Source organism: Aotus nancymaae, unplaced genomic scaffold (assembly GCF_030222135.1).
Source record: "Aotus nancymaae isolate 86718 unplaced genomic scaffold, 86718_ANA_hifiasm-v0.15.2.pri h1tg000016l, whole genome shotgun sequence".
In the NCBI taxonomy this organism is placed as follows: domain Eukaryota; kingdom Metazoa; phylum Chordata; class Mammalia; order Primates; family Aotidae; genus Aotus; species Aotus nancymaae.
In genome coordinates this window covers 35306980-35334876 of record NW_026988428.1, presented here as the reverse complement: position 1 = coordinate 35334876, position 27897 = coordinate 35306980, and the positions used below count along the sequence as shown (strand labels likewise).

At 42.7% G+C, this 27897-nt stretch overlaps 1 protein-coding gene across 1 annotated transcript in view; it reads right to left on the bottom strand.

The window, feature by feature from the left end:
* Positions 1 to 27629, bottom strand: part of SLC4A8 (solute carrier family 4 member 8) — an 88391-nt gene extending 60762 nt beyond the window's left edge. The window contains exons 1-3 of the mRNA XM_012450227.2: positions 27545 to 27629; positions 12261 to 12342; positions 39 to 185 (exon numbers count right to left, since the gene is read on the bottom strand). Coding sequence (XP_012305650.1) covers positions 39 to 185; positions 12261 to 12342; positions 27545 to 27592 — 277 coding nt within the window. The 5' untranslated portion in view covers positions 27593 to 27629. The remainder of the gene's footprint in view (positions 1 to 38; positions 186 to 12260; positions 12343 to 27544) is intronic.
* Positions 27630 to 27897: the final 268 nt, after the last annotated feature.

The following is a 27897-nucleotide window of genomic DNA, read 5'->3' as shown; positions in this document are numbered from 1 at the left end:
AACCCACCCTTCATCTCCCTGTCTCCCAAGGCCATTACCGTGGGCCAGGGCTTCCAGGCCTTCCTCCCCCTGGCTGGCTCCTTTGACCCGCCCTCGCCTCCGGTGCTTCTGGCCATGAGTGCGGTGGTGCCGATGACTCTGCCGGCCCAGCGGCATCCGAACTCCCACGTACAGAGTTCTATGACCTGGAAAGAAGTAGAAGGTCTGTGGAGAGAACTCCTTTAGTAGAAAAAAAAATATCCTAGTATAGTTAAGAAAAAATATCACAGTTCTTTGGCCTGGTCACAACTATGAAATAACAAAACTTCAAAGACTTCCAGGAGTAAAGATATAGAGATTTTGGAGTTGAGGGTCTCTTCCTTTATGCTGCACATGCCTGCAAACTTCACAGAGATCTTGTGAAGATTGAAAGAAATAATGTGCTTTGCAAATTGTAAAGGCTGATTCAGATGTTAGTTATTGTCATGACAATGACAATTTGAGTGATTTTCTTTTTTTTCCGAGATGAAGTCTTACTCTGTTGCCCAAGCTGGAGTGCAGTGGTGTGATCTCAGCTCACTGCAACCTCCACCTCCCAGGTTCAAGCGATTCTCCTGCCTCAGCCTCCCAAGTACCTGGGACTACAAGTAGGCACCACCATGCATACTTGTATATTTTTATATTTTTAGCAGAGACGAGGTTTTACCATGTTGGCCAGGCTGGTCTTGAACTCCTGACCTCGTGATCTGCCTGTCAGCCACCCAAAGTGCTGGGATTGAGTGATTTTTTTAAAAGGCAACACAGTTGCTCTATAACAAGTGTGGCAGGTCTTGGCAGGGAGGCAGAAAAGTGGTTAAGAGCACAGGTAAGGCTCAAATCAGCCCACCTGTGTCCAAAACTCAATTCCATCATTCCCTAGCCATGTGACCTTGAACAATTTAATCTCTCTGTGATTCATCTTTAAGAAGAAATATTAAAAGTTTGTTATTTAATTGGAGTTTTCATAAGTAGTAAATAAGGTTTTGCATGCAAAATGCTTAACACAATGCCTAGAATAAGTTGTAACAGTCTCGGATGTATTCATCCTAGGATCACCTTCCATTATTTTATTTTCTGTATTGTAGAATATACAATCTAGAATAATACTAAAAGAGACTAGTTATAAGTCATGAGAAGGGTGAGGTTAGGGTTAAAAAAAGACATTAAATATTGTACAAAGAGAGGGGAAAATGAGAAAATAAGTGACCCAATAGTGTTCCCTCCCTAGTTCCTCCACTCCTATTCCTTCTTTTTATTCTTGAGACAGTATCTCACTCTGTTGCCCAGGGTAGAGGGCAGTAGCATGGTCATATCTCACTGCAACCTCCAACTCCTGGGTTCAAGCAATCCTCCCACCTCAGTCTCCCAAGTAGCTAGGAATACAGTTGTGCACCACCACACCCAGCTAATTTTTAAAATTTTTTGTAGAGACAGAGTCTTGCCACATTGCCCAAGCTGATCTCAAACTTCTTGCCCCAAGCAATCCTACTGTCTCCACCTCCCAAAGCGCTGGGTTTATAGGCATGAGCCACTACATCCAGCCTCATTCCTTCTATAAGCCTGCTTTGGTTTTGATCCTGATTTCCAGGTCTCTGTCACCTCTACCTGTCTTCCCCTTGCCTTCCTGCCAAACCTGGAGCCCAGAATCAGTAGCTTTGGGGCTGCTGATGCTCCCATGCCCAGTGCACCGTGCCTTAGTCTTCTCCCATTTCTGCCTGGTTACTGCTGCTCAGCACTCTAGATCTCAGACCCAGTCCCCACATCTTCCACCAAAGGAGCTGTTCTAATCCTTACCCAGTGTCTTCAAATCCACAACCTTATCTACATTCCTTCCTGCTGAGAACAGGTGACATTCCATCAGTTTTTAAATTTTCTTTTTTTTTTTCCTTTCTTTTTTAGACAGTCTCACTCTGTCACCCAGGCTGGAGTGCAGTGGTGTCATCACCACTCACTGTAGCCACAAACTCTCAGGTTCAAGTGATCTTCCTATATAGCTGAGACCTCAAGTGTGCACCACCACACCCTGGAAATTTGTTCGATTTTTAGTAGAGACAAGTTCCTGACACGTTGCCCTGGCTTGTTTCAAACTCCCAAGCACAAGCGATCCTCTGGCCTCGGCCTCCCAAAGTACTGGGATTACAGGTATGAACCACTGTACCCAGCCTTCACTTCAGGTTTTACTTAGAAGAGATGGAAGAAGTTATTCTCTTCCTCAGTCTGGCTTGCTCTCCTCTGCCAAGCTGAATATGTTAGTGAGTATGACTCTATCCCATTGCCTCTCACCCTCCTGTGGTCCTGTTGCTTCTGTTATCCTCAGTCTCTCCTTTCCATCCATCCCTGCCACAGGTTTTTCCTGACTTCTTAAAAAGAAACCTTCCCAAGTAGTGCTACTCTCCCATGTCCTCTTTCCTTCTCTATCAAACCATTTCCAAAAACAGTCAAACCCTAACTCCCTTTCCTTACCACTTCCTTGTTCCACAGCCTCTGCATATGGCTTCTGACCCGTCTCTGCTGAAGCTTCCCTCGGTAGGGACACCACATCACTCATTCACCAAATCTCTATCATCTTACATCTCTCTCAGCTTAGTTCAAAAGACTTTCTTGAGAGCCCACCATGTTGCAGGCAGTATCCAAACCACTTGGATGCTCTGGGCTCCCTGAGCTGTGGTGCCACTGCCCTCCCCTGGTTCACTTTCACTACTCTGACTGTGCTGCTCCATCCCCCAACAAGCCACTAAAGGAAGGCTCCTCAGATTTCTGTCCTTGGCCCTTTTCTTCTCTCTTTTTAGTGCTGAACACGCTTCTATTTTCAAAGTTCACTTTTACAAATGACCTTCAAATCTCTATCTACAGTGATTGAACATGTCACAAAGCAAAGTCACCATCCTCCATCTCAAATCAGTCTTATACTCATTCCGTGTTTCTATTCACAGCCTTGCCATTCTCTCAACTTCCTAGACTTGAAACCTGAGTGTTACCTTAGATTTTCAACTCCACTTTCTTTCTCCATCACTGTACATTCTATAGATTAAGGCCATTAAACCACCCACTTGGACAAAGCAGGGGTTCCTTCCTGTCTCTCACACTAAATTAACCCTGCAAACAAATCCTCCTAGTTACAGCTCTGATCATGGCTCACCCATATGAATTCAGGACCTTCAAGCTCAGTACTCAATCTCATTTTTAGTCTTTTCTTCTCTTAGTACAAATTATATATTCAGTGGGAAAATAAAATGAAAGACCTCTCAATAACTAAGTAACAAGCTCAAGAGAAATAAAAAGTGGAAATCCTACATGCTCACAGAAAATCAACATTTTGGGCAGCGGGGAATCTAGAGATGTATACCTGTCATGTACCCAGCAACCGAATGGCCTGGTTTTGACTCCATCTCCTCTTCATGGCCTTAGCTGCTGTACCCACCATCACCTCATACTCTTTTCTCTATCAGAACCAAACCGCTATTCCACAAATGTGCCAATGCTTTCTGGACACTGACTTGGCTCACTTATTCAAGATGCACTGCAAATACATCTTCCTTCTTGGTATTATTTCTGATCTCCCCCATCAGATGTGCTGGCTCATTCCTTTAAATTCCCAGTGCCAGTCCAGGCACAGTGGCTCAAGCCTATAATCCTAACACTTTGGGAGGCCAAGGCAGGAAGACTGTTTAAGGCCAGGAGTTTGAGACCAGCCTGGGGAACTTACTTAGTGAGACCTCATCTCCACAAAAGGTATAAAAAAAAAAAATTAGCCAGATGTGGTGACATGCACCTATAGTCCTAGCTATTTGGAAGGCTGAGGTAGTAAGATCACTTGAGTCCAGGGGTTCAAAGCTGTAGTGAGCTATGATCACACCACTGCACTCCAATCTGGGCGACAGAATGAGACCCTATCTCCAGATGGATGGATGGATGGATGGATGGATAGATAGATAGATTCCCAGCACACTTGGTTAGCGCTTTTCTCATGTACTTATTTCTGCTTTGCATTAAAGTTAAGCAGCTATCTCTCTTATTCTCCACTCTTCACTTGCAAGCTCCTTAGTGTCCCAGGTTAGACCTTTCTCTCAGAATGCCTGTATAATGAAGCACAATGTTTCACACATGGTCATCGTTCCACAAATGTTCAGCAAATAGATCACTTAAGTATCTCCCTGCAGAGCATAAGCCCTTAGGACCTCCTCAGGAGTACATAATCTGACCTAAGAGGGCCTCTGACTGTGACTGAAAGAGGCCACAAAAGGAACATGTAACCAAAGTGAATGTGTTTAGGGTAAATACAGTACTCACCATGGGATGGGAAGACTGATAAAGTCCTAACTGACCTGAGAATGGAGAGCTTCATCAGGAAGACTTCCCTGAGAAGGAGACTTTATGGGAAGAGTTGCCAACTCTTTATCTTCTTTTCCCAGTAATGGGGTTTCCTAAGGCTGCACTCAGCTTCCTTGACAGTGCTCTTCACTTCCAAATCAAGTTAAAGTGCCTTGGGTACCACTCTAACACCTCTTTCTCTATTTGTCTCTCCTTTTATTTGCTCTCCCTGTTTTCCAAATTCCAAAGTGATAAAGCAAAATAAAAAAGAAACAGTGAGGATTAGAGGAGAAGATGATCAGAGATCTGCTAGAATCTCTAGCAGATGAGAGGCATGAGGATAAAATGTTTAGTATCTGGTGGAATCACACTTCTTACCCTCCTGTCTCAGGAGAGTCCTCTGTTGCCTCGTGTATATCTCAGGTCATTTTTAACAGGCAGATCCCTGAACATAATGTAGTCATCTGTAGAGAGGAGATTCCATAAGCACTGAGGCTGGAGCAAAAGGCCTCAGCCTATTTCCATATAAATAATGAAGAAGAAAGTAACTAGAAATATAACTGTAGTAGTTATTAGCTATTCATATGTGATCTTGGTTATTCCTAAATAATCTTAATTCTTTTACTAATGCCTCTCAGGTCAGAAGTGTGAACCTGGGGTGACACTGTGAAATTAATGACACTAAGGCAAGATGCTCTAAGCCCTCTGTCATGCCTGCATAAGGGCTGCTGGAGGGTGCCTCGGATGTGCGGCAGTGCCAGCGCTATGAAAGCACCCACGGTTTAGCCAGCTAGGGAAGGAGATGTCCAAAATGGTCGAGACATCTCCTTCCTGGGGAAGTTTGGAGAAAACTCCGCTTCTCCAAGCTCTTGTGGTAAGGCCTGATGGCTGTCAGGTAGGCCCACAGACATCCGGGGGCTTAACTGTCTCTATGTGATGCTCTGCTTCAGTGGTCACGTTCCATGTCTACTCTTATGTTCTACTTCTATACCTGGTTCCTTTTGTCTTAGAAAAGATAATCAGCAATAGTAATACAAATCTTAAATGTTTTAGTTCTTTCTTGATAAGTATGGAAAAGGTGCTGATGCATTATGTTCCTTACCTCACTTCGGGTGCCAGAAATTCCTGAGTCCCTACCTGAATGACATGTGATGTACCTGACCCTATCACTGCCACGCCCTATCTACGCTGCCCCCAGTCACCGACCACCAAGGCCATGCCCTACCTACCCTGCCCCCAGATTTGCAACTCAATAAAAGTGAGAGCATCCAGGCATTGGGGACCACTGCTGGTCTCCGTGATTTGGGTAGCAATAGTCCCCTGGGCCCAAACTCTCTTTTCTCTATCTCTGTGTCTTGTGTCTTTTATTTCTATAATTTCTCGTCTCCGCACCAGACGGGAGGGGCTCACAGAACCCTGTAGGGCTGGACCCTACAGTCATCTTGCAAATTCATAGAAACAAAAACATAGAGCCAGAGGAGGTTCTGCTAAGATGTGGGATTCCAGACCCTGACATTATCAGTATAAAGAGCATAAAGCATGAAAAGGCTAAATTGAATACCATCTTAATAAAATACTATTTGTTAACTCATTATGTTCCATTACAGTATGTTAATGAAATCTCTGTAACACTGAGACCAACCCAGGTGGCATTAGCAGCAGACTAGAGTCACCTAATTGTGCCAGATCCTGTCCCAAGGGCTGGGGATAAAATAGTGAACAGCACAAAGTCTTCAGGACACATATCCTTGTTGGGGAGGACAGACATGAAAACAAAAAAATATCATTTAAATATTATTATTACTATGAACCAAATAAGGTAAAATGCTAGAGTGTCTAGGGCAAGGGGTAGGATGGAGAAGGGAGACTTTAAGATGATTAGAGGGGACATCTGAGTGATAAGGAGAGAACATAAGAAGACCTGGAAAAAGAGTATTCCAAGAAGGGGGAAGATCAAGTGCACAGGTCGTAAGGTAGGAATGTGCAGAGCTGGTTCTGAGGCAAAAGAATAGCTAGTAGGGCCAGAGCAAGGCAGAAAAGGGAAGGAAAGGAGATGGACAAGGACAGAAAAACAGGCAGGGGAAGGTCATGAAGAATCTATGGGCTGTGAAAAGCATAATTTCATCCTGAACAACGACTTCTGGCCAGGCACTGTGACCCACACCTATAATCTCAACACTCTGGGAGGCTAAAGAAGGAAGATCACTTGCATTCAGTAGTTCGAGGCCAGCCTGAGTAACATAGCAAGACTCCAACTCTACTAAAAATAAAAAATTAGCCAGGCATGGTGGTGCATGCCTGTAGTCTCAGCTATTTGGGAGGCTGAGGTGGAAGGATCACTTGAGCCCAGGAGGTTGAGGCTGCAGTGAGCCTTGATCTTACCACTGCACTCAGTCTGGGTGACAGAGTGAGACCCTGTCTCAAAACAAAATTGAAAACTAAACAACCACTTTGATTGGCCTCTAAAATGATGACATAGGTGTTGTAAAATCTAGTACTTCTAGATAGAGCTGGATTTGGGTTAAGAACAGCCTCAGTGAGAAGTGACTTTCAGTTCTTCAATAGAGCCATTCCAACCATGGGTTTCTTCTCCCCTAAAAACCCCACTAAGGATTACTGGCCAGGCTAGAACTTCTACTTGTCCTTGCTCCTTGAGCCCATTCCGAATACTTCCACTGGGCTGCTACTGGTATACTGCTAGTATTATTTAATTTTAAAGGAGAAATTAAGGAGGCAGTGATTGGATATTAGAAACTGCATTATTAGATTTCATCTTATTGGTTTAAATTACTCACTGTCACTGTTAAAGTAAAACAAGGAGGATGGACTAAATGGCTTCTTGAGCTTGTCCAGATGATGGCTAGTCCAGGTTCTAATGTTCGAGTCCTATGAAAGTTTCAGGCTAGGTCATTCTTCAGAAGAAATGATGATTCAATTGTTCTCACTGCCCTGACTTATTACTGCACAAAGGGATCCGAGAAGAGGCTTAGTAAATGTTTGCTGAGTGAATAATATATGGTTTTGCTTGATATCTAAATTCCTACTAGGTAGATTTGAGGCATAATGGGGAAGACATCCATCCTATAGATGCCTTTGATGGTTCTGTAGGAAGTAAGGTAAAGCTTACTTTAGTACAATCAATTCTCACAAACATTAGCCAATCACAATGCCTGCCTTTTGAAAATATCAGAGATAGGCAGAAATGAAATCAAGATCAGCAGGGGGTCAGAGCTAAGAAGGACCAAGTGGCTGTCAGAAAATAGGCATCAGTTTCTAGTCCTGGGATTCTGAAGCAAGGATCTGAATTTTCTGAGTAAAAACTGGCAGAAAAGATGACAAACAGACACTAGGAAATGAAGATAGTACCAATAAAATCCAGTCCAACTAACTGGATTCATCCAGTGACTTCATTAAACTAATTCTGTGGTCACTTTCTTGGCCATTAAACTGCTCTTTGCCTGCCTCTTGTACCTACCAACTCACCCAAATCCCATTTCTTCTCATCTAATTCCCCATTCTTTTTTCAAAAAAAGGTCAAACCTAGTCTTTTGGACTATATGTGTGCAAATAAAGTATTCTAATTTAGTAAAAATTGTGGGAAAGATGTAATTTTAGTGTATATTTTTAAAAATAAGTATATATTCATATGCAGAGAGCAATCTTTAGTGAACTGGCCATGAATCATGTGAAGCAGGACAGGAACCCTAGGTGTGACCTACCCTGCTGATGGAGATTGGGCTACCAAGGTACGATGCAGTACATGCACATTGTTTACCCAGCACCCACACAGAGCTCATTATCACACATAACAGGGTGCTCTGCTCCTCTGGGCTTACAGCTTAACTCAAAGTCAATAACCGCGGGGGTGAATGTCACATGTAGAGCAGATGTAAGCCTTTTTAAAAGTTATAAATATGACTAAATGGCTCTTACCTCTGTTAAAAACGTATTAGAAGGCCTTAAACTTACTCCACAGATCATTAATCCAGTAGTTAATCAGGAATAATGATCTGCCAGAAAAAATGGAAGAAGCCATTCCTCTACCTAAAGCAACTGCCCCTTGTTCCCCTGGGACTAGGAAACTCCACTGAAGCACATCATGGACTATTGCTTTTCTTGAGTTTATTCAAAGATAAACTCAAGAAGAGCAATAAAGTTCTAAACTCAAGTTCTAATGTTTGCTTTTGACTCTTCCCACATATTAAAAAAAAGCAACATAATAACTTAATGTGGGAAGAAAGTTGCCCAGGTGCCACAGCAAGAGACTGAAGGCACAATCTGTCACAGTATAATAAATAACTGATTACTTAGATATAGCAATAATACCAAACATATTTACTGATTACTTAGTTATAGCAATGACACCAATTAGACTTAGATTCAATCACATATTCAATTATATAATTAATCTTATTGCATCATTATTCCCTATTAATCTTTGCTTTAGTGTAGGAACATTTCAGTCTTATAGTATAGACATAATCCAGTGAAATATAATTTGGAACTGAAGGGACATTGTGAGAAGTGATCAGGAGGTGAGAGTAAATGCCTTGTGGTAATGCTGGCGCCTGGGAACGTGCGTGTTCCTTAGCAGGCAGGCATTGCGGTAACGCTAGCATCTGGGGAGGCGCCTGTTGCTTAGCAGGCGGTAAGGGGGAGTTTCCCTTTCACTGGGGAGTTTCAGAGAAAGCTCTGCTCTGCCGGCTCTTGAGGAAGGTCTGACACTAGCCAGGCCGACCCACAGACATCCAGGGGTTTTAACACCTCTCCGCGGTGCAATGTTCCGATGGTCACCATCCTTGTCCACTTTCATGTTCCATTTTCCCACCCGATGCTCCCTTGTAAATTCTTAGAGGCTGTGAGAATTAAGAATAGAGGAATCCTAAAAGCCTTTGATCTCTCTGATAAGTGCATAGAAATATACTGACATATATGCCTCCCCTCCTTTCAGCAGCTACCTGAGAGAGAGGGGCCCTCTGTACTGTACCCATGTGACCCACTGTACTATACCCACATGATCCCTAAACTGTACCCACGTGCCCCCCCCCCCCCGTATTGTAAGAATGTGATTTGCTTGACCCCTAAGGATTGTTGTGTCAGATGAGTTACTCTCCTGGCTCTGCCCCACTGTCTGTATACAATAAATATCAGTGCGCCCAGGCATTTGGGGCCACTGTTGGACTCCGCCCCTTCGTAACAGTGGCCCCTCGAGCCCAGCTGAATTCTTCTCTTATCTCTGTGTTCTTGTGTCTTTCTTTTCTAAGATCTATCATCTCTGCACACAAAAGAACACCCACTAGACCCTGCGGGGCTGGAACCTGCAGCTTAATGCACCGTCTCTTACTGATAGAATTAATTTATCCAAAAAGACCCACATTTACAAAATTTCTAACAATGTGCACAGACTAAGTCTCAGAAATAGTTCTTAAAATGGGGTAAGGATAGCAGGCATGGTGGCACGTGCCTGTAGCCCCAGCACTTGGGAGGCTAAGGTGGGAGGATCACTTGAGCCTGGGAGATGGAGGCTACAGTGAGCCAAGATTGTGTCACTGAACTCCAGCCTGTGCAACAGCGTAGGACTGTCTCAAAAAACAAACAAAAAACTCATATTCTTGGACTAGAGGTTGTTGTTTAATATAAATAAATAAATAAATAAAATGGGATAAGGCAATGATTTATAGTTTATGTCATCTGAGCAGAAGGTATGGAATATGGGAAGGAAAATCTGGACCTTTTTTTGGCAGCCACAGAACCTTCTATTATGGCCTGCATATTGAATCTTAACACAATTTGCTTCTGTGTTCCACCAAAATGGGACTCATTTTATTCTATGCCTTCAAGAGATAACACTACCCTGAGTCCAGCCTCACTGAGTCCTAGGATGGCCCTTCAGAGTGAGTCTGGGTGGAACTCACAGCACAGCCAACCCTACAGCAAATCCCAACTCTCTCTTCTCTTCTCCAGAGCTGCTCTAGAACCACATCAGGCCTGAGGTCTGGTTCTAGTTCATCCACCATTTGAATTTAATGCTTTTTGTAAAAGTGTTAACATAAATAAGATTCTAGTTTTCAAAAAAAGTCTATGTACAAAGGACCATTTCCCAATACACTATGCGCTAGTAAGTCTGTCATCATAGGCAGCTTTCTTTTTTAGCAAAGTAGAGCATGCATAAAGAACAGATGATGTCATCTGGAGAAGATACTCCTGCTGCCAATTACTCAGCTGATCTCCATGGATGGAACCAGATATCAAGATTCAAGAGAGCTTGCCCTGGTTTCTTATTCTACTCCCAAGTAGACAAGAGTGTTCATAAATGGTTACCCGCTTGCTGAGGGCAAAGGTCCAGTGGTGCTTGCTACAGGACAACTAAACTGACAGCAACGTGCCCCAAAGATGCAATGAGAGGGTAGAGAGACCACAGGATTATCATAACAGAAGAAGAGGCAAGAGCAACATACAAAAATTTTATATGATGGAGCAAGATATTGAGGTTGGGTGGTTAATGCTAGTTGCTGTCCTCCCTTGCAGGCTGTGTGGCAGAATGAAAAGAGCAGGATTCTCTCCCCAGCCTCACCTGCTATTATGCTCAATGACCTTGAGCAGTTTCCTCATGCGTAAAATAGGGATAATGATACCCACCTGCCTGGAGTGCTATGAAGATGAAAAAGACAACTTGTATAAGGTGCCTAATCTAATGCGTAATACACAAGGGGCATTCAACAGATGTTAGCCTCCCATTCCACATCCTTTCCTTCTCCCACTCTCTCCCAATTGCTGAAGCTCACATTTTCTCTTCTTCCGTCTGGTCAAAATAACTTGGAAAACTTCACCTTGGTATACCCAAACACCACTGACCTCCACAGAGCCACCCACATCAGATATTCTCATGGTAACAGACCCAGAGGCTGAGTCAGCCTCTACAGCTTCCGCTCTCCCCATCAAAAGGACAAGTTTTCTCTGGAGGTTGTACAACTTTGATGAAAAAAACTGCCATGGGAACAGGCAGTACAGAGAGAACATTTCACATGCTGTCTCAGGCATCAGAAAGTTGCTGTATCATAGCCTTCAACATTGCAGGGGATGCTGCAGAGATTTCACAAAGGCTTCTGAGCCAAATGTGGCTTCTCATTAAAGCTATACTGGACACGAGCCTTCCTTTAATGAAACTGAGCATCAAAACTAATCAGGAAAACATGGCCAGGTGTGAGTCCAACTCCTAACACACCAGCTAGTCCCCAGGGGAAGAAGGAAAGCAGGACACCACACAATGGTCATATAGGGAGCTGCGGGTGAGGTGCAGAGAAAGGAAGAGCTGAAACAAGGCAAACTCAACAGAGTGGGTCATCCAAAATGCCTCTTCCTTCCTTTCCACTTCAGCTGGGCTTTTACATAACTTTGGTGTTATGAACTCAAAAGTATGTCACAGGTGTGTTCCTGTTTTCCTTCATTTAGATGAAAACACCAAGCAGAAATGGGTATAGTTAGAATAGAAACAGTAAATATTGGAAATGGGGTAAAAATAGGGTTTTATAGCCAAACTGAGTTTTTAAAACTATTTGTATTTTATTTTCTTTTTAAGTTTTGTATATATTGGTATTTCCAGGCAGTTGTCAAGAATCAGTGCACTGAACTGAGTACATCACATTCTCAAAGAACAGGTTATTTGTTAATATTTATACTGGACTTCACAGTGTCCAAAGCACTATCTCCTATGTTGGCAATTAGATCCTAATGGTATCCCTACAAAGTAAGACAGGTATTAGTATCCCTACTTTTATTTACCAGATGAGAAAAGTGAGGCTAAAGATAATTAAGTGATTTTCCCCAAGGTCTGACAGCTAGTGAGAAAGAGTTAGGACACAGAGCCAGGTCTTCCCACACCAGGCTGCCTCTCACCAATTTCCCTGATCACACAGCATGGCAGTTCTTACCTTCCAGCTCTTCTTTTTCATAGTGAATGTTGAGAATTGTACTGGTCCCACCCTGATCCACCACAGCTTCTTCATCTGGTCTCTGTTTAAACACAAATAAATAGTCACAGTAATACATATACATCATTCAAATATACAAACTTTGTGTATGCCAGATCCTTTTGAGATACTTAGGGGGAAAACACAATGGTTTACATGTATTTTTACATTTGAACTTCACAATATCTTTTAGAAGTGAATATGGCAGCCATTCTCTTCCTCATTCTGTAAATGAGCAGACTGAGACTCACAGACATTAATTAATGATCCCAGGGTCACAAATGTCATAAAAGAAAGAGCTAAGACTGAGCCTGTCTTTTTTTTTTTTCCCACTTTTTAGAGAATGGGTCACCCAGGCTATATTGCAGTGATATAATCATAGCTCACTGCAGCCTTGAACTCCTGGGTTTAAGCAATTCTCCTGCCTCAGCCTCCAGAGCAGCTGGGACTACAAGGAGATGTCATGAGCCCTGGTCTTGTGGCTGTAAATCTCATGACTTTTCCACCTCACCACTCCATCTATACCTCTGTATAACATGCTGGCATTTTGCAAGTGCTGTGAAGCAGGTTGTCCCATTTGGTATATTGTCTCTGGCCTCTTTGCAGCATTTGAGCCTGTTTGCCATACTGTCCTCAAAATTCTCCATCCTGCTCCTTTATCAGGTCTCCTCTGACTCATCCTTAGGCCTTTTCTTCCTCTGGCAATTTCAGAGAAAGAGCTCTCTACCCTTTGTTTTCCTCACTTGAGACTTACAGTTTCAACTGTAGTCTGAAACTGTGGTTCAGTCATTGATAAGCCACTAGGATGCCAGAGCTCAAGATCCATGTGTCTAAAACCAAACTAACTTGCCTTCCAGAACTAACACCCTGTGCTCATTTATTTATTCCTACCAATGGCACCATCATTTCTTAGCCCACGGGTGAAATTTCAGTTACTTATTCATCCATTCCAAATGTATGAGTGCCTACCATATGCCGTCAGGTAGCTAGTTCCCTTTTCTTACTAAGTCTTCCTTTGCAATTTCTCTAAAAAATTATTTTTCATCTCTCATCCACTCTTCCCTACACTCTCCAACCCTTTAAATCATACTGGGCATTTTTTTTAGTTCTGGAACCACACCTACCTTCTTTACTTAGTGCTGCTCTCTCTTCTTGGAACTACCATTCTCTCCCTGCCACTCCCACCCCCACCAGCAGAAGCTAATACTTATTCATCATCTCTGATCTCAGCCTCAACACACTTACTTGAAAGCTTTTCCTGATTACCCGCCCCCACTTCCAAACTAAGCTAGGTCCCCCATTTACATATCTTCAGAGCACACTGCAATTCTGGTAGTAATAAAATGTCTTGGCCGCTGAGCATGGTGGCTCATGCCTGTAATCCCAACACTTTGGGAGGTCAAGGCGGGTGGATCACCTGAGGTCAGGAGTTCAAGACTGGCCTGACCAACATGGTGAAACCCTGTCTCTACTAAAAATACAAAAATTAGCTGGGCATGGTGGTGTGTGCCTGTAGTCCCCCCTGCTCAGGAGGCTGAGGCAGGAGAATCACTTGAACCTGGGAGGAGGAAGTTGCAGTGAGCTGAGATTGCACCACTGTACTCCAGCATGGGCAACAGAGCAAGACTCCATCTCAAAAAAAAAAAAAAAAGTCTCCTCTGTTCCTTGAGGGAGGGACTACATCTATCTTCCTCACCACAGTATCCCAGCACCAAGCACAGATTTTTCACATAATAGGTGTTCAATAAATCTTTGTTAAAAGAATGAATACATAATTCTCAAAGATAAACAGTCAACAAATATATGAAAAAATGCTCAATGTCACTAATCATTAGGGAAATGCAAATTTAAACCACAATGAGGCATCATCTCACTCCAGTTAGGATGGCTATTATCAAAAAGACAAAATATAACAAGTGCTGGCAAGGATGTGAAGAAGAAAGAATGCTTATACACTGTTGGTGGGAATATAAGCTAGTATAGCCACTGTGGAGAACAGTGGAGGTTCCTCAAAATAGAACTACTATATGATCCAGTAATCCCACTATTGGGCATTTATCCAAAGGAAAGGAAATCACTATATTAAACAGACATCTGCATCCCCATGTTTATCACAGCACTATTCATAAGAGCCAAGATATGGAATCATCCTAGATGTCCAACAACAGATGAATGGATAAAGAAAATGTGGGCCAGGCGCGGTGGCTCAAGTCTGTAATCCCAGCACTTTGGGAGGCCAAGGCAGGCGGATCATGAGATCAGGATATCCAGACCACCCGGGCCAACATTGGTAAAACCCCATCTCCACTAAAAATTTTAAAAATTAGCTGGGCATGGTGGCAGGCACCTATAATCCCAGCTACTCGGAAGGCTGAGGCAGGAGAATCGCTTGAACCCGGGAGGCAGAGGTTGCAGTGAGCCGAGATAGTGCCACTGCACTTCAGCCTGGCAACAGAGCAAGACTCCATCTCAAAAAAAAAAAAAGAAAAGAAAAGAAAATATGGCATAAATACACAATGGAATACTATTCAACCATAAAAAGGATGAAATCCTGTCATTTGTGGCAACATGGATGGAACTGAAGGACATTATGTTAAGTGAAATAAGCCAGGAACAGAAAGTTAAACACTGCATGTTCTCATTCATATGTGGAAACTAAAAAAAGTTTATCTCATAGAAGTAAGAAGTATAACGGAGAATCCCAGAGGCTGGTAAGGCAAGGGGAAAGAGTGTAGGGAGAGATTTGCTAAAGAATAAAAAATTACAACTATATAGGAAGAATAAGTTTTAGTGTTCTATACTACTGTAGGATGACTATAATATAGTGTTTCAAACAGCTAGGGGGAAGATATTGAGTATTCTCAACACAAAGAAATAATAAATGTTTTAAATGATAGATATGCTAATTACTCTGATCACTATACATTACCTGTATTGAAACATCACTGTGCACCCCAATGAATATGTACAATATTACTTAAATACTGTCAATTGCAGAATAAAATTAAAACCTTTAAAAAGAATGAATATAATGATACTTATCTTATTAATACACTGAATCACAAGACCCTGAATTAATTCAAAAAAACTCTTGGTTGATTTCCTTGCCAATCTATTTCCCTTCTCAAACCTGCAACTCCAACCAAGCTGACTGATCCTGAGAGCACTGTGCACATTCCTACCTTCATGTCTTTGCTCATATTGTCAGGTCATCTAGTCACCTAACATGCCATTTTCCCAAACTCTCCAGCACACTATATCCTCACCTTCTGTATTAGTCTGTTTGCGTTGCTATAACAGAATACCTGAGACTGGGTAATTTATCAAGAAAATAGGTTTATCTTGGCTCACAGTTCTGCAGGCTGTACAAGAAGTGTGTTGCTAGCATCTGCTTCGGGTGAGAGTCAGGAAGCTCACAATCATGGCAAAAGGGAAGCCAGTGTATAACATGGCAAGAGAGGGGGCAAGATAGAGGGGAGGGCCCAGACTCTTTTAAACAATGAGATCTTGTGTGAACTCATAGAGCAAGAACTCATTCTTTACCGTGAGGATGGCACCAAGACATTTACAAGGCATCTGCCCCATGATCCAAACATCTCCCAACAGGCCCCATCTCCAACACTGGAGATTACATTTCAACACATTTGGTGGGGATGAGTGGCCAAACCATATTACCTTCCTTCTATATCCCGCTCAGATTTCCAGCTTACTGTTCCAAAGTTACCATTTTGTAGTTTTCATCTATGCTCCCAAATAAGACAACTCTGCACATAAGGCAATCTATTTTCCCAATGAGAAGATTCAAATAGTTTTTGAGGCCAACTTGAATAAACAAACTTTTAGAGTAGTAAATAAAAGTCTAATGTCTACTTAGAATATTTTATTTATTAAATTTTATTTATTAATAATTTTAAATATATGCAAATATTATATAAATAAATATTTAAAATTATATATTATTAAAAATTATATATTATTACTAAAAATTATTATTACTACCATGGAAAAATCTCCAAGATATAATATTAAAAAGCAAGGTGGGGAAAACTGTTTAATTTGCTACCTTTTATCAAAGAAAGGGTGCTGGAACATAAGTGTTTGCTTACATTTTAAAACAAATAGGTCAGGCCCAGTGGCTCACACCTATAATCTCAGCACTGTGGGAGGCCAAGGCAGGCAGATCACTTGAGGTCAGAAGTTCAAGATCAGCCTGGTCAACATGGTGAAACCCCCATCTCTACTAAAAATACAAAAATTAGCCAGGTATGGTGGTACAGGCCTATAATGCCAGCTATTTGGGAAGCTGAGGCAGGAGAATCACTTGAACCTAGGAGGCAGAGGTTGCAGTGAGCCAAGATTGCTCCACTGCACTCCAGCCTGGATGACAGAGCAAGACTCCATCTCAAAAAATAAATACATAAATATAAAACAAATAAAAGAAGAATAAGTAACAAAAGATTTTTTTAAATAGTTACCTATAGAAGAGGGAGGGAATAAGATAGAAGGCACAATATTTATAAAAGCTAGACTTTTTAAAATATACCTTATTGTGTAAATAATGTACATAATGTAAAATTTACAACTTTAAAGCAATTCCCCAAAATCAAAAACAAAATGAAAACAAAGGTCAAATTGATGGTATAAATTCCAAGAGAAATTATTCCAAGTAACATTAAAACATAATAAACTGACCAAACATCCTTAGTAGCATATACTCTAAGGACAAAGAAGAATTTTAAAAGATCTTAAACTGCTTTTTGGTTATTCTATTGTTGCTTGTAGTGTTGGTGTTGGTATTCTGAGGCTGTTGTATGTTGTGAGATAAAACAAATGAGTACCTATGTGAACTGATTCTGTCACTCCCAATATGGCTGAGGACTGGGATTTTCAGCAAAGGAGAAAGGAGATACGGTTTTAAGACGAAAGGTAAATAAAAGCCATGTAGTCCTAAATTTGAATTGGAAGTATCAACAATAATATATAATACGTTTTTATTTTTAATGTTTTTAAATTTACAAATTTATATTTTCTAGCCCTGCCCATTCAAAGACTTAGAAAAAAATGATTAATCAGTAGCAATGAGTCTAATTAGCACCTAGATTATAGTCTCTTAAAATACCATTTTGTACTAAAAGGAATCAGAACCCCTTGGAGAAATGGCTAGTCACAGGTCTCAGTCAGGAAATGTACAAGGTAAGTCTAAAACATCTTGTTCTGTTAGATAGTAAGGAAGCACTTAAAGAGAATTAGGGTTGTGTCCAAAGGACTCAGAAGCCAATTTAAAGGGGTCTCTTGCCAAAAAAAAGACAATTTGAGTATCAATAGGGTAATACCTACAACAGATTGACCATATCAATATGTTAAGATTGATTGAGTTCACTTGAAAAGGTCATTTTTATTTTATTTATTTATTCATTTATTTATTTTTCAAACGGGGGGGGGGGAGGGGGTCATCTCACTATGTTGCCCAGGCTAGTCTCAAACTCCTGAGCTCAAGAGATCCTCCTACCTCAGCCTCCCAAAGTGCTAGGATTACAGGCATGAGCCACCACACCTGGCCTCACAAGGTCACTTTTAAAATTAACTAATGGTCACATTTGGAAGATAACACTAATAAACCAACTCATTACTTTGAAAACTGGCAAATAATTTATCTGGGCTTTCCTAGATAAATTGTACCATAGAGTGGTACCACAGAGAAGATGAGAAAAGCTTCTCATTATGGAAGAGAATAAATGAAAAGGGAATGACGGAACAAAACCATTTCAAAATCCCTAATGGATTGCACTGATTTTCAGCAGCCACTAACATCGCAAAGCAGAGACAATCAGACATTGTATGCCTCCTAATGGAAGACAATATCACCACCCTAGAGGTAATCTTACCAAATAAATTGTCCCTGAATCTGATCAAGCCTCTAAATCCAAATACCAATTTATTGAAAGTACAATAAAACAGCGTTCCTTGAAAAACACCACCCTGTGAATACAATCAGCAAAATGCAGACTCTGTCCCCTCAAAAGTTCTAGGAGGATAAGTATTGTGTCTTATATTCATCAATATGTACCCAGCACCCCGTACAATGTCCAGCACATGGTAAGTATCCAATACATTTCAATGAATGTTTATTAGTTTTTACAAACTCTTTGATATTTGAGCAGATGTTTTCTCAGAAAACTATATATATAAATAATTATATATATGAATAATTAATCATGTTGGCTCCCCTACTGGTTTTTAATATTCAGAGGATAGGAATCAATTAATTATAATACTTGGTACCGTCTTCAGACACCTGACATGGCAGAGAACACAGTGGGAATCTAGAGGAACAGAGGGAGGGACAGAAGGAGAGACGATTGATTTCTTGACTCTAAAATTGTAACTGCAAAATATGAAGAGCAAGGTCAATCATCTGAAAAATTCAGGTTGAAAAACTGACTTGCTGTTTGTTAGTTTCCTTAATTTAGATTGGTTAACCACAGCCTAAATTCACTGAATAATTGTTCATCCACTTTCTTTGTCTTGCCAAAGAAAACAGAGCCATTGTCAATAACCATTAGCGAAAGCATTTGAAAGGTCAGGCTTGAATGTGACTGTGTGGACTTTGTTTGAATCCTGGTTCAAATAAAGCAGGCATTTCTTTTAAAAAAACTATAAGGTACTCATATAAATTTAAACAACTGAATGAACATTTGATTATATTAGGAAACTACTGTTTTTTTAAGTATAATAATAATCTTGTATGTTTTGGCAGTTATGTTGTTGTTTAAAATCTTTAGAGCTGCACATTGAAATTTTTACTGATGAAATAATATGTCTGAGATTTGAAGCACTGATGGAACACAGATGAAACAAGATTGTGTGGCCAGCCTCTGTAACTGATGCCTATAACCCCAGAGCTTTGGAAGGCTGAGGTGGGAGGATTGCTTGAGGTTAGGAGTTCAAGACCAGCCTGGGCAACATAGGGAAACCTTGTCCCTACAAACAATTTCAAAGATTAGCTGGGCGTGGTGGTATGTGCCTGTAGTCCCACCTACTCTGGAGACTCAGGTACAAGAATCGCTTGAGCCCAGGAGTTGGAGGCTACAAGAAGCTGTGTTTGCACCACTGAACTCCAGCCTGGCCAACAGAGCAAGACCCTGTCTCAAAAAAAAAAAAAAAAAACCAGATGGTGTGTTCATTGTTGAAGCCAAGTCATGAGTACATGACGATTCACTACGCAAAATCTCTCTACTTTGCTATATGCTTGAAATGTTTCATAAATTTCAAGCAAATACAAAGTTTATTTGAAATCATTAAACATGAAAAGAAAGGAACATCAGGTCTATTTGGTCTGTGCTTGCTGCAGATTCCCCACCAATTGGCTATTATTTCCTCTGATACTATCATTTATTTATGGCAAAAAGGATCTCTCAATTGGGGTCCATGGATTTCTAGGGTGCCTGTAAATGGACTTCAGAGGATCTGTGGGAATATGTGTGAATGTGCACTTTTCTTGGGAGAGGGTCCATAACTTTCATCAGACTCTCACAGGGGCTTGTGACTCAGAAAAGACTAGAATCATGAGAAACACATTATATAAGCTTAGGAGAAAAAGGGGAAAAAAGGAGGGAAGAAAGGGAGGAGTGAACTAGAGAAAAAGCCCTATTTCTGGGTATCCTCTTTTCTGAACTTCCTCTTAGTTCACTGATAATGACCCACTATGTAAATGTGAATTGACTTGAGTGCCTACCTCAAGGACTAGATAGATAAAAAGAACTAAGAGGGTAAAATACACATTAAAATGCTGAAATTGCAAGGCAAGCCTTGAGAGAGAAAGCATTGCTATGAGCCTTGAAAAATGAATGAATTATAACTGAGTAGCAGACCAGATTCTCACTTACAGTAAATGGACAAATTAAAAGGCAGGGGCAGAGCTGATTCTTACATAATGGCCCCAGCTCCTGGAAGCAGCCACAGAGGCTACAGGGAACAGGGAAGGTGGGGCGCAGAGCCTACCTCAAGCTCTGTCTCTAACATACTTCCCCTGATGCTCCTCTCTGGACCTGCGTGGTGGTGGACCTGCCCAAATGAATCCCACCTCCTTTCCTGCAGTATGTCTCAGACTTTTTACCTCAAAGAACCCTTTCATCTTTTTCAGTATTTTCAGAGAGTATATACAATACCATTCTACTTCACTCCCACTGCTATCCCTGCTCAGACCCCTGCAAAAAAAGTCAAGTGTTTATTAAGTTCCAATACATTCAACCATTTAAAAATCAACAAATATAGAGACGATTTCCGGGGAGGGGGGAGGTGGTTGTTTGTTTGTTTTGAGATGGAGTCTCGTTGCCAGGCTAGAGTGCCATGGTACAATCTCGGTTCACTGCAACCTCTGCCTCCTGGGTTCAAGCAATTCTCCTGCCTCAGCCTCCCAAGTAGCCGGGACTATGGGCATGCACCACCACACCCAGCTAATTTTTGTATTTTTAGTAAAGACGGGGTTTCACTGTGTTGACCAGGATGGTCTCAATCTCCTGACCTCGTGATCCACCCACCTTGGCCTCCCAAAGTCCTGGGATTACAGGTGTGAGCGACTGTGCCTGGACATTTCCAGGGTTTCTAATCAGAAACCAAGGTGATACATTTATATACCTAGCATTGTGTTTTACATATATTGCCTCACTTAATCCTCAAAACAGTTCTAAATCAAGGCTAAGATATCATAATAGCTAAGCATGATAAGAACTCTAATCAAGTCTGTGTTCCTTACCAATATTAATAAGTCAGTATGCTAAGATTGCCAAAAGCAAAGAACCTGGTCATTTAGTCAGATGGACTAATCATGGAATAATGCCCACAGTAAAAATAAGAATAGCTTAAGATCCACATTATTACCTTCTTAAATCCTTAGTCCTCCAGAACCCTGATCCCCAAAATGCCCTTTACTGACCAGACCTCTAACAGTTCTTCATCTCCTTATTCATTTCTATCGTCCTCTTCATTCAGCAGAGCCTCTGAATGCTGGCCCTTTGGAGAGCCCATCACTGAATCTGATCCATGGGTCCCCAATTCTCCAATGTTCTCAGTTACTTTCTCACTGAATGAAAATACTCTATAGCAAAAAAAAAAAAAAAAAAAAAAGTTCCACGAGTACTCATGAAGCTGTTCCAGACTTCCTCTTCTCAGTGGCCATGAGCTCCTGAATACCCTGCTAGGGGCCTAAAATTCAAAAATGACTCTGGTTTCTCAGTGACTCTTTTGTTGAACCCCACTTGGAGTCACTACTATTCAGTATAGATTATTAGGTAGCACACTGTGATAGAGAGATTAGTAGTCCTCTAAAGAGATGCACATCCTAATCCCTAGAGTTTGTGACTATGTTCCCTTATAATGGTAAAGAGGAATTAAAAGTTGCAGATGGAGTAAGGTTGCTAATCAGCTGATCTTACAATAAGGAGACCAACCTAAATTATGAAAACCATAATGTAATCTCAGTGTAATAACAAAGATTCTTAACGTGGAAGAGGGAGACAGAAGACCAAAGACAGAGAAAGATGTGATGACAAAATCAGGTCCTGAAAGATGCTACGTTTCTGGCTTTGGAGATAGAGGAAGGGAACTATGAGCCAAGGAATGCAGGCAGTCTCTAGAAGACAGTAAAGGTGAGGAAACAGATGTCTCCTAGAACCTCCAGAAAGAAACAGTCCCGCCAACATTTTGATTTTCGTCCAGTGAGACCTTTATCAGATTTCTGAACTACAAAACTAAGATGATAAATTTGTGTTTGTTTTTTTTTTTCTGTTTTTTGAGACGGAGTTTCGCTCTTGTTACCTAGGCTGGAGTGCAATGGCGCAATCTTGGCTCACCGCAACCTCCGCCTCCTGGGTTCAGGCAATTCTCCTGCCTCAACCTCCTGAGTAGCTGGGATTACAGGTACGTGCCACCATGCCCAGCTAATTTTTTGTATTTTTAGTAGAGACGGGGTTTCACCATGTTGACCAGGATGGTCTCGATCTCTTGACCTCATGATACACCCGCCTTGGCCTCCCAAAGTGCTGGGATTACAGGCTTGAGCCACCGCGCCCGGCCAAATTTGTGTTTTTTAAGCTACTAAATATGTGGTGATTTGTTATGCAGAAATCGAAAACAAATACATATGACTTCCTGACTACGAAGACCAGGACCAGTATACTTGCTACTTACTACCTATGGGAAACAACCAGCTTCTCTATTATCTAATATCTGTTGCTGTTACCTGGCAGCAGATTTAGAATAGACACAATTGCTTTTCTGTGTCCTGATTACTACCATGACCCTGTCTACCCTGCCAAGACAAACCATAAGCTAAGACGATTAGCTACAGATTTTGAAGGAAGTGAATTTGCCGTCTGAATTGTCCCCAGTTCTCTGCTCAAGTCTCTGCTTGGCAAGTCAGCCCACATCTCTCCTGCTGAAGCTCCCCAGTAGATCTGGGAAAACCAGATAAAAAGGATGCCCACAGGTTCCCCAAATCTCACATACGGAGAGAATACCTAGTATGTGTGAGGAGAGGGTGGAGGGGTATATGCAATGTGGTAAGAAGAGAAACTGCTATCTACAGTTGATATTTTTGTTCAATAACATTGAGCAAATATTTACTGACTGCTTACCATAAACTGACCCGCAGAAAAGTTGACCCACTGCCTACAGAGCCATTCATTCATTCGCTCAGCAAATATTTACTGAGCTCCAACATGTGCCACAGTCACTGGGCACTAGAATCCAGGTCTCCTTCAGAACTCTTCTTAGAGCTTTTTCAGGTCCATCATAAGACACGGGGTGTAACTCTATTCCCATCAGCCATATTTCTCAATTATCACCCACTTACCAGGGGTTATTATTCTGAAGATTTCTGCAAAATTTTCCATTCTGAGCAGACCTGATCCACATAAAAGCCTTGGTAATTGCCCAAATTTACTTGCTTCCTCATCTACCACTTTCACCCTCCCTGAACTTTCCTTCAGCTCCCAGCACCACTTGGCTCAAATGCTGAGGGTTCCAACCTCACCAGTTTTCTCTTTCAGCACTTCCTTCTGCTTGGTTCTGAATGTGATATCAGGAAAACCATGAAGCTACCAGGTGTCCCCAGTTCCAGTCCAAAGTAGGGGCTTTCCTTAAAGCTCTCTGACTTCCTTCCTCTATTACTACCCCCAATTAAAAGCTCATTGACTCTTAAAATTTCAATAACCAGCTGGGCGTGGTGGTCATGCCTATAATCCCAGCACTTCAGGAGGCTGAGGCAGGAAGATCACTTGAGACCAGGGATTCAAGACCAGCCTGGGCAACATAGTGAGATTCTGTCTCTATAAAAAAATTTTTTTTTAAATAGCTGGACATAGTGGTTTGTGTCTGTAGTCCCAGCTACTAGGGAGGCTGAGGTGAAAGGATCACTTGAGCCCAGGAGGTCAAGGCTGCAGCGAGCCAAGATCACACCACTGCACTTCAGCCTAGTGAACAGAGTGAGACCCTGTCTCAAAAATAAATAAAAATTCCATAACCATCCTCAGAGATCTCATCAAAAGGATCAATAATGCAGGTCTTCATGAACTCATCCTGAATTACACCACTGGCCTCCCTCATTCCAGTCTCCTCCCATCCTGTCTTCCCAAACACTTAGTAAGAGCTTATTCAAAGCCAGGTACTGATATAGGCATCAAAGACTCAGCCCCACTAACGCACAGTGATTAAGGGCACATCCTTTGGAGAGACACAGCTCTGGGTCTGGCAGGGCCACAAGCAACTCTGGCATTTAGAATTACTTAACCTCTTTATTATCTTTCTTTTCTCATTTGGAAAACAATAACAAAGTTGCATAATTCTCAGCATTATAGAGAGCATTAAATGAGGCAATGCACAGAAAACACTTAACATGGTGCCTGGCACATGGCAAGCACTCAATAAAGTTAACAGTAACAACAAATGGAGCTGTCAGGTGAAAAGCAGAGATGAATATGTATATTCCATAAGTAAGAGTTGGGGGAAGATAGCACTTGGTAGGTGTTGTGAGCAGAGGAGAGCGAGTAACGAATATAATAGAATGATATGGGGCCAGACCTTGAAGGTTAAAATGGAATTTTCTAGGCAGAGAGGAGGGGAAAGATTTTCCAGCTTGAACGCCTGAGCAAAGGCACAGCAGCATAGAGGGATGAGATGTTGTGTAATGAAGGGACGGCCGTCTGTCGCTCTGTGCCAATCCTGACTAGACCATGAGCTCCTCAAGGGGAGGTACCTGGCTTTGGATACCGGCGCACTGTTCATTCACTCATGCAATTGAGTACCAATTTTATACCAGGCACTATGCTAGATGATAAGATTTTTCTGCCTGTCTCCTGCCCTCAAGAAGCTTCTAACTGAGATGATAATAGACAAGAAACCAAAAGAACATTTCAGATAAGTCATATGTTATAAGAAAACAGGATCATCTTAAAGAGAGTGCCTGGGTTGAAGGTCAGAGAAAGCCACTCTGAGGAAATGACATTCCAGTTGAATCATGAGAAGTCCTTAGTAAAACAGCATTCTAAGCAGACGGGATGACAAGAACAAAGCTCCTGAGGTATGCAGGGCTCGCTATATTGAAGAAACAGAAAGCCAAAGGAGGTGCAAGAAAGAAAGTAGGAGAGAGGCAGTCCTGGGAAGGTGGCCTTGATTGGATTCAGGCTTGGTAGGCCATGATAAAAGAGTTTGGATTTTATTCTAAAATGCACCAGGAAGCCACTGAAGGGTTTCAAGATAAGACATGACATGATCTGATTTGTGTTTTTAAAAGCTCCCTGCAGCTGCCATGTGGAAAGCAGACTTACAGAAAGGCAGGAAAGAAGGCAGAGGGAACTGTTAGAAGCCTAGGGTAGTAGCTCACATCTTACAAAATAGCACAGCCTTATGATATTTAGATGTGATGTCTGGAACCTCTCTGTTTACATCAAGTTACACAATCTACTCACTTTACAAGGCCCATCTCCACACAGCCTAGTTGGCACACAGAAGGCTTAGCTGGTCATTGCCAATCAGTTGACTGTTACTCCCCTGAGTCATCCCCATTTCTCTTCCTCCTTCTACCGTCATTCTCTTTTCCTCTCTATCTCTCAAGTTCCCATTTGCCCATTACCCGACTCCAGCCTTCATGAGGTCCTACTGTTCCCAATGTATTCCTTTTCTTCTTCTCACCCTACCACCCATGTAAGTTTCACAAACTAGATATAAAGGATATATTTTCTATCCTACTCCAGTACTCAAGAATTATTAATTTCACACAACACTAACAGAAACCTAAGGGTCATCATGCCCTCAGTAATACAACCTGTATACATTCTGCATGTTAAGGACACTGTGTCCTCACTTCTGTTGCAATCTATTCTCCCCAGCACAGTCAGAGAAATCTTTCAATAGGAAAATCTGTTCATGATCTCATTTGCTCTCTCATGGTTAAGAGAGGCCCCTCTCTTCTTGACTTAACCCCCTCCAGTGGCTTCCCCTTGTTCCTCAGATAAATGTCAACTTCCTTGGCATAGGCTCCAAATGGCCCTGTGTGTTATGACCCCAGAACACATCTCACATACCATTCCCCTCATTGCTCCTTGTGCTCCACCACACTGACCTTCTCTCAGGTCTCTAACCAGGTGTGTCCCCCTCTGCCACAGGTCTTAGGTGGAGCTGTTCTCTTTGCCTCTCCGGCCCCTTGATCCCCCTCTTCCCTCAGTTAACATTTATTCATCCTTTAGCTCTTTGCCCAGATTTTCTTCCTTAGCAAAATCTTCTCTGAGACCATGGCTGGAACAACTGTTATACATGCTCATAACACTGCCTATCTTTCTTTCAAAGTGCTTATCACAGTTTATAATATTTACCTGTGTGATATTTTATTAAAAATAGTACTTGTCCCTTCCCCCATTAGATGATCCGCTCCAGGAGGGCAAGAACATTTTTTCTTACCATTGTATCGCAAACAGAGATTCAATACATCTAATAGGCTTTAAGAGAATTAGATACGGATTTTCTAAAATTTTAGATATTGTTCTTTTTTGACAGAGCAAGCAAAGAGGGATATACCTTCTGTTAATAGCAGCAAACTATTAACCAGGAAGAGGAAGACAGAGTCAGTGTCTGATACTCATTTTGCTGCAAACTCAGGATATTTCCCCCGCCTCCTCTGGGAACCAATCTCAGGTCAACATGGCAATTGTTTCCAAGACATGTAATCCCTCCTGAAGTGGCCCATCACCCTCTTCAGAGCCCTCCACTTCAGATTCGCCTCCCCTCTCAGCCCTATTCCCAGGGCAGGAACCACACCATCTGACTGCACAGTAAAGGGGGAGTGAAAATTCAATGGGCTGCCACTCACTCACTGTCACACAATAAACATTACTTCACAAAGCCCTTTCACAAGTAGCACTTCGTTTAATCCTCAGAACAACCCTGTGAAGCAAGCAAAGCAGACATTACTGTTCCCATTTTAATAGTTGGGGAAACTGAGATTCAAAGAGGCAAGTGACTTACTCAAGGTCACCAAGTCTGTGTGGGGCAGAGGCAGGATTTCAACCTACAGACTCTAACACTTAGTCCGATGCTTTTCCTTACATTAGCCGCCCCAACAGTTCTAATATCAGTTACTTCACCCTGCTTTTCTCATCACCTGTTCCTGACCCCTCCACACATCCTCAGCCCAGTTTGTAGTCCCTACCCAGAAGTTTTCAGGTGCCTGTGCAATGGGGAAGTGGGAGTCACAAACCGGGTCACCCTATCAGGGATTGGTCCCAGCCTCCACAGTCTTTTCTGGCTCTTCCTTTGAACCACTGAAGAACCAGAAACCTCCAGAAATAAAATCACAAAGAGAAGACGTGCCCCACCAGAGCAAGGTCCCTGGCTATCCTTTCTGCCCACGTTCGGGCAGGACCACGCGAGGCCAGACGCCGGCCCCTTCCACAGAAAGACGCGAGGAGTACAAGAGGTCGCCGCCTGCTGGGTATCAGGGCTCCTGGGCAGGTGGCGCTAGGGATGCGGCAGAGATGGGCCAGCTCCCAGGTTCGGCCCAAGGTCACCCTCTTGTAGCCCCGGCCCGGTCCCCAACCGCCCGGAGCGCCCCCTGGTGTCCCGGGCTGGCCTCCCCTCGCCCTCAGGGAACGGCCAGGGAAGCTGGGCTCGGGGGCAGAAGGGAGGAGGGTGGGCAGAGGATGAGAAGGCTGCGCCCCGGGGAGGGGCGGGAGGCGCGGGAGGCGGGGCCCTACCTGATAGCTGAGGACGCCGTCCGGCTCGTTACTCCCAGCGGCCGGCATGGTGGAGCCGAACTAGGTCTCCCCCGCGGGCTCCAGGCCGAGCGTCAGCAGCCCGCGCCCTCTGGTCGGGTCTGAGCAGATCACTCGAACGGCGACCCCTACTCCGGAGCCAACGGTCAACCATCAACCGCCGCCGCCTCCATAGCCACCGGCCCGCGAGGCATCTGCCGCAGCCAATCAGCGAGCGGCCTGCGCAGCCAATCAGGGCGCGGAGCACAGGAGGACGCTGTCCGGCGGTACCCTGGGCTACCGCGGGGAAGGGGAGGAGCTGGGGAGCCAACGGCTCCTGGGCCCGGTTGCCGAGG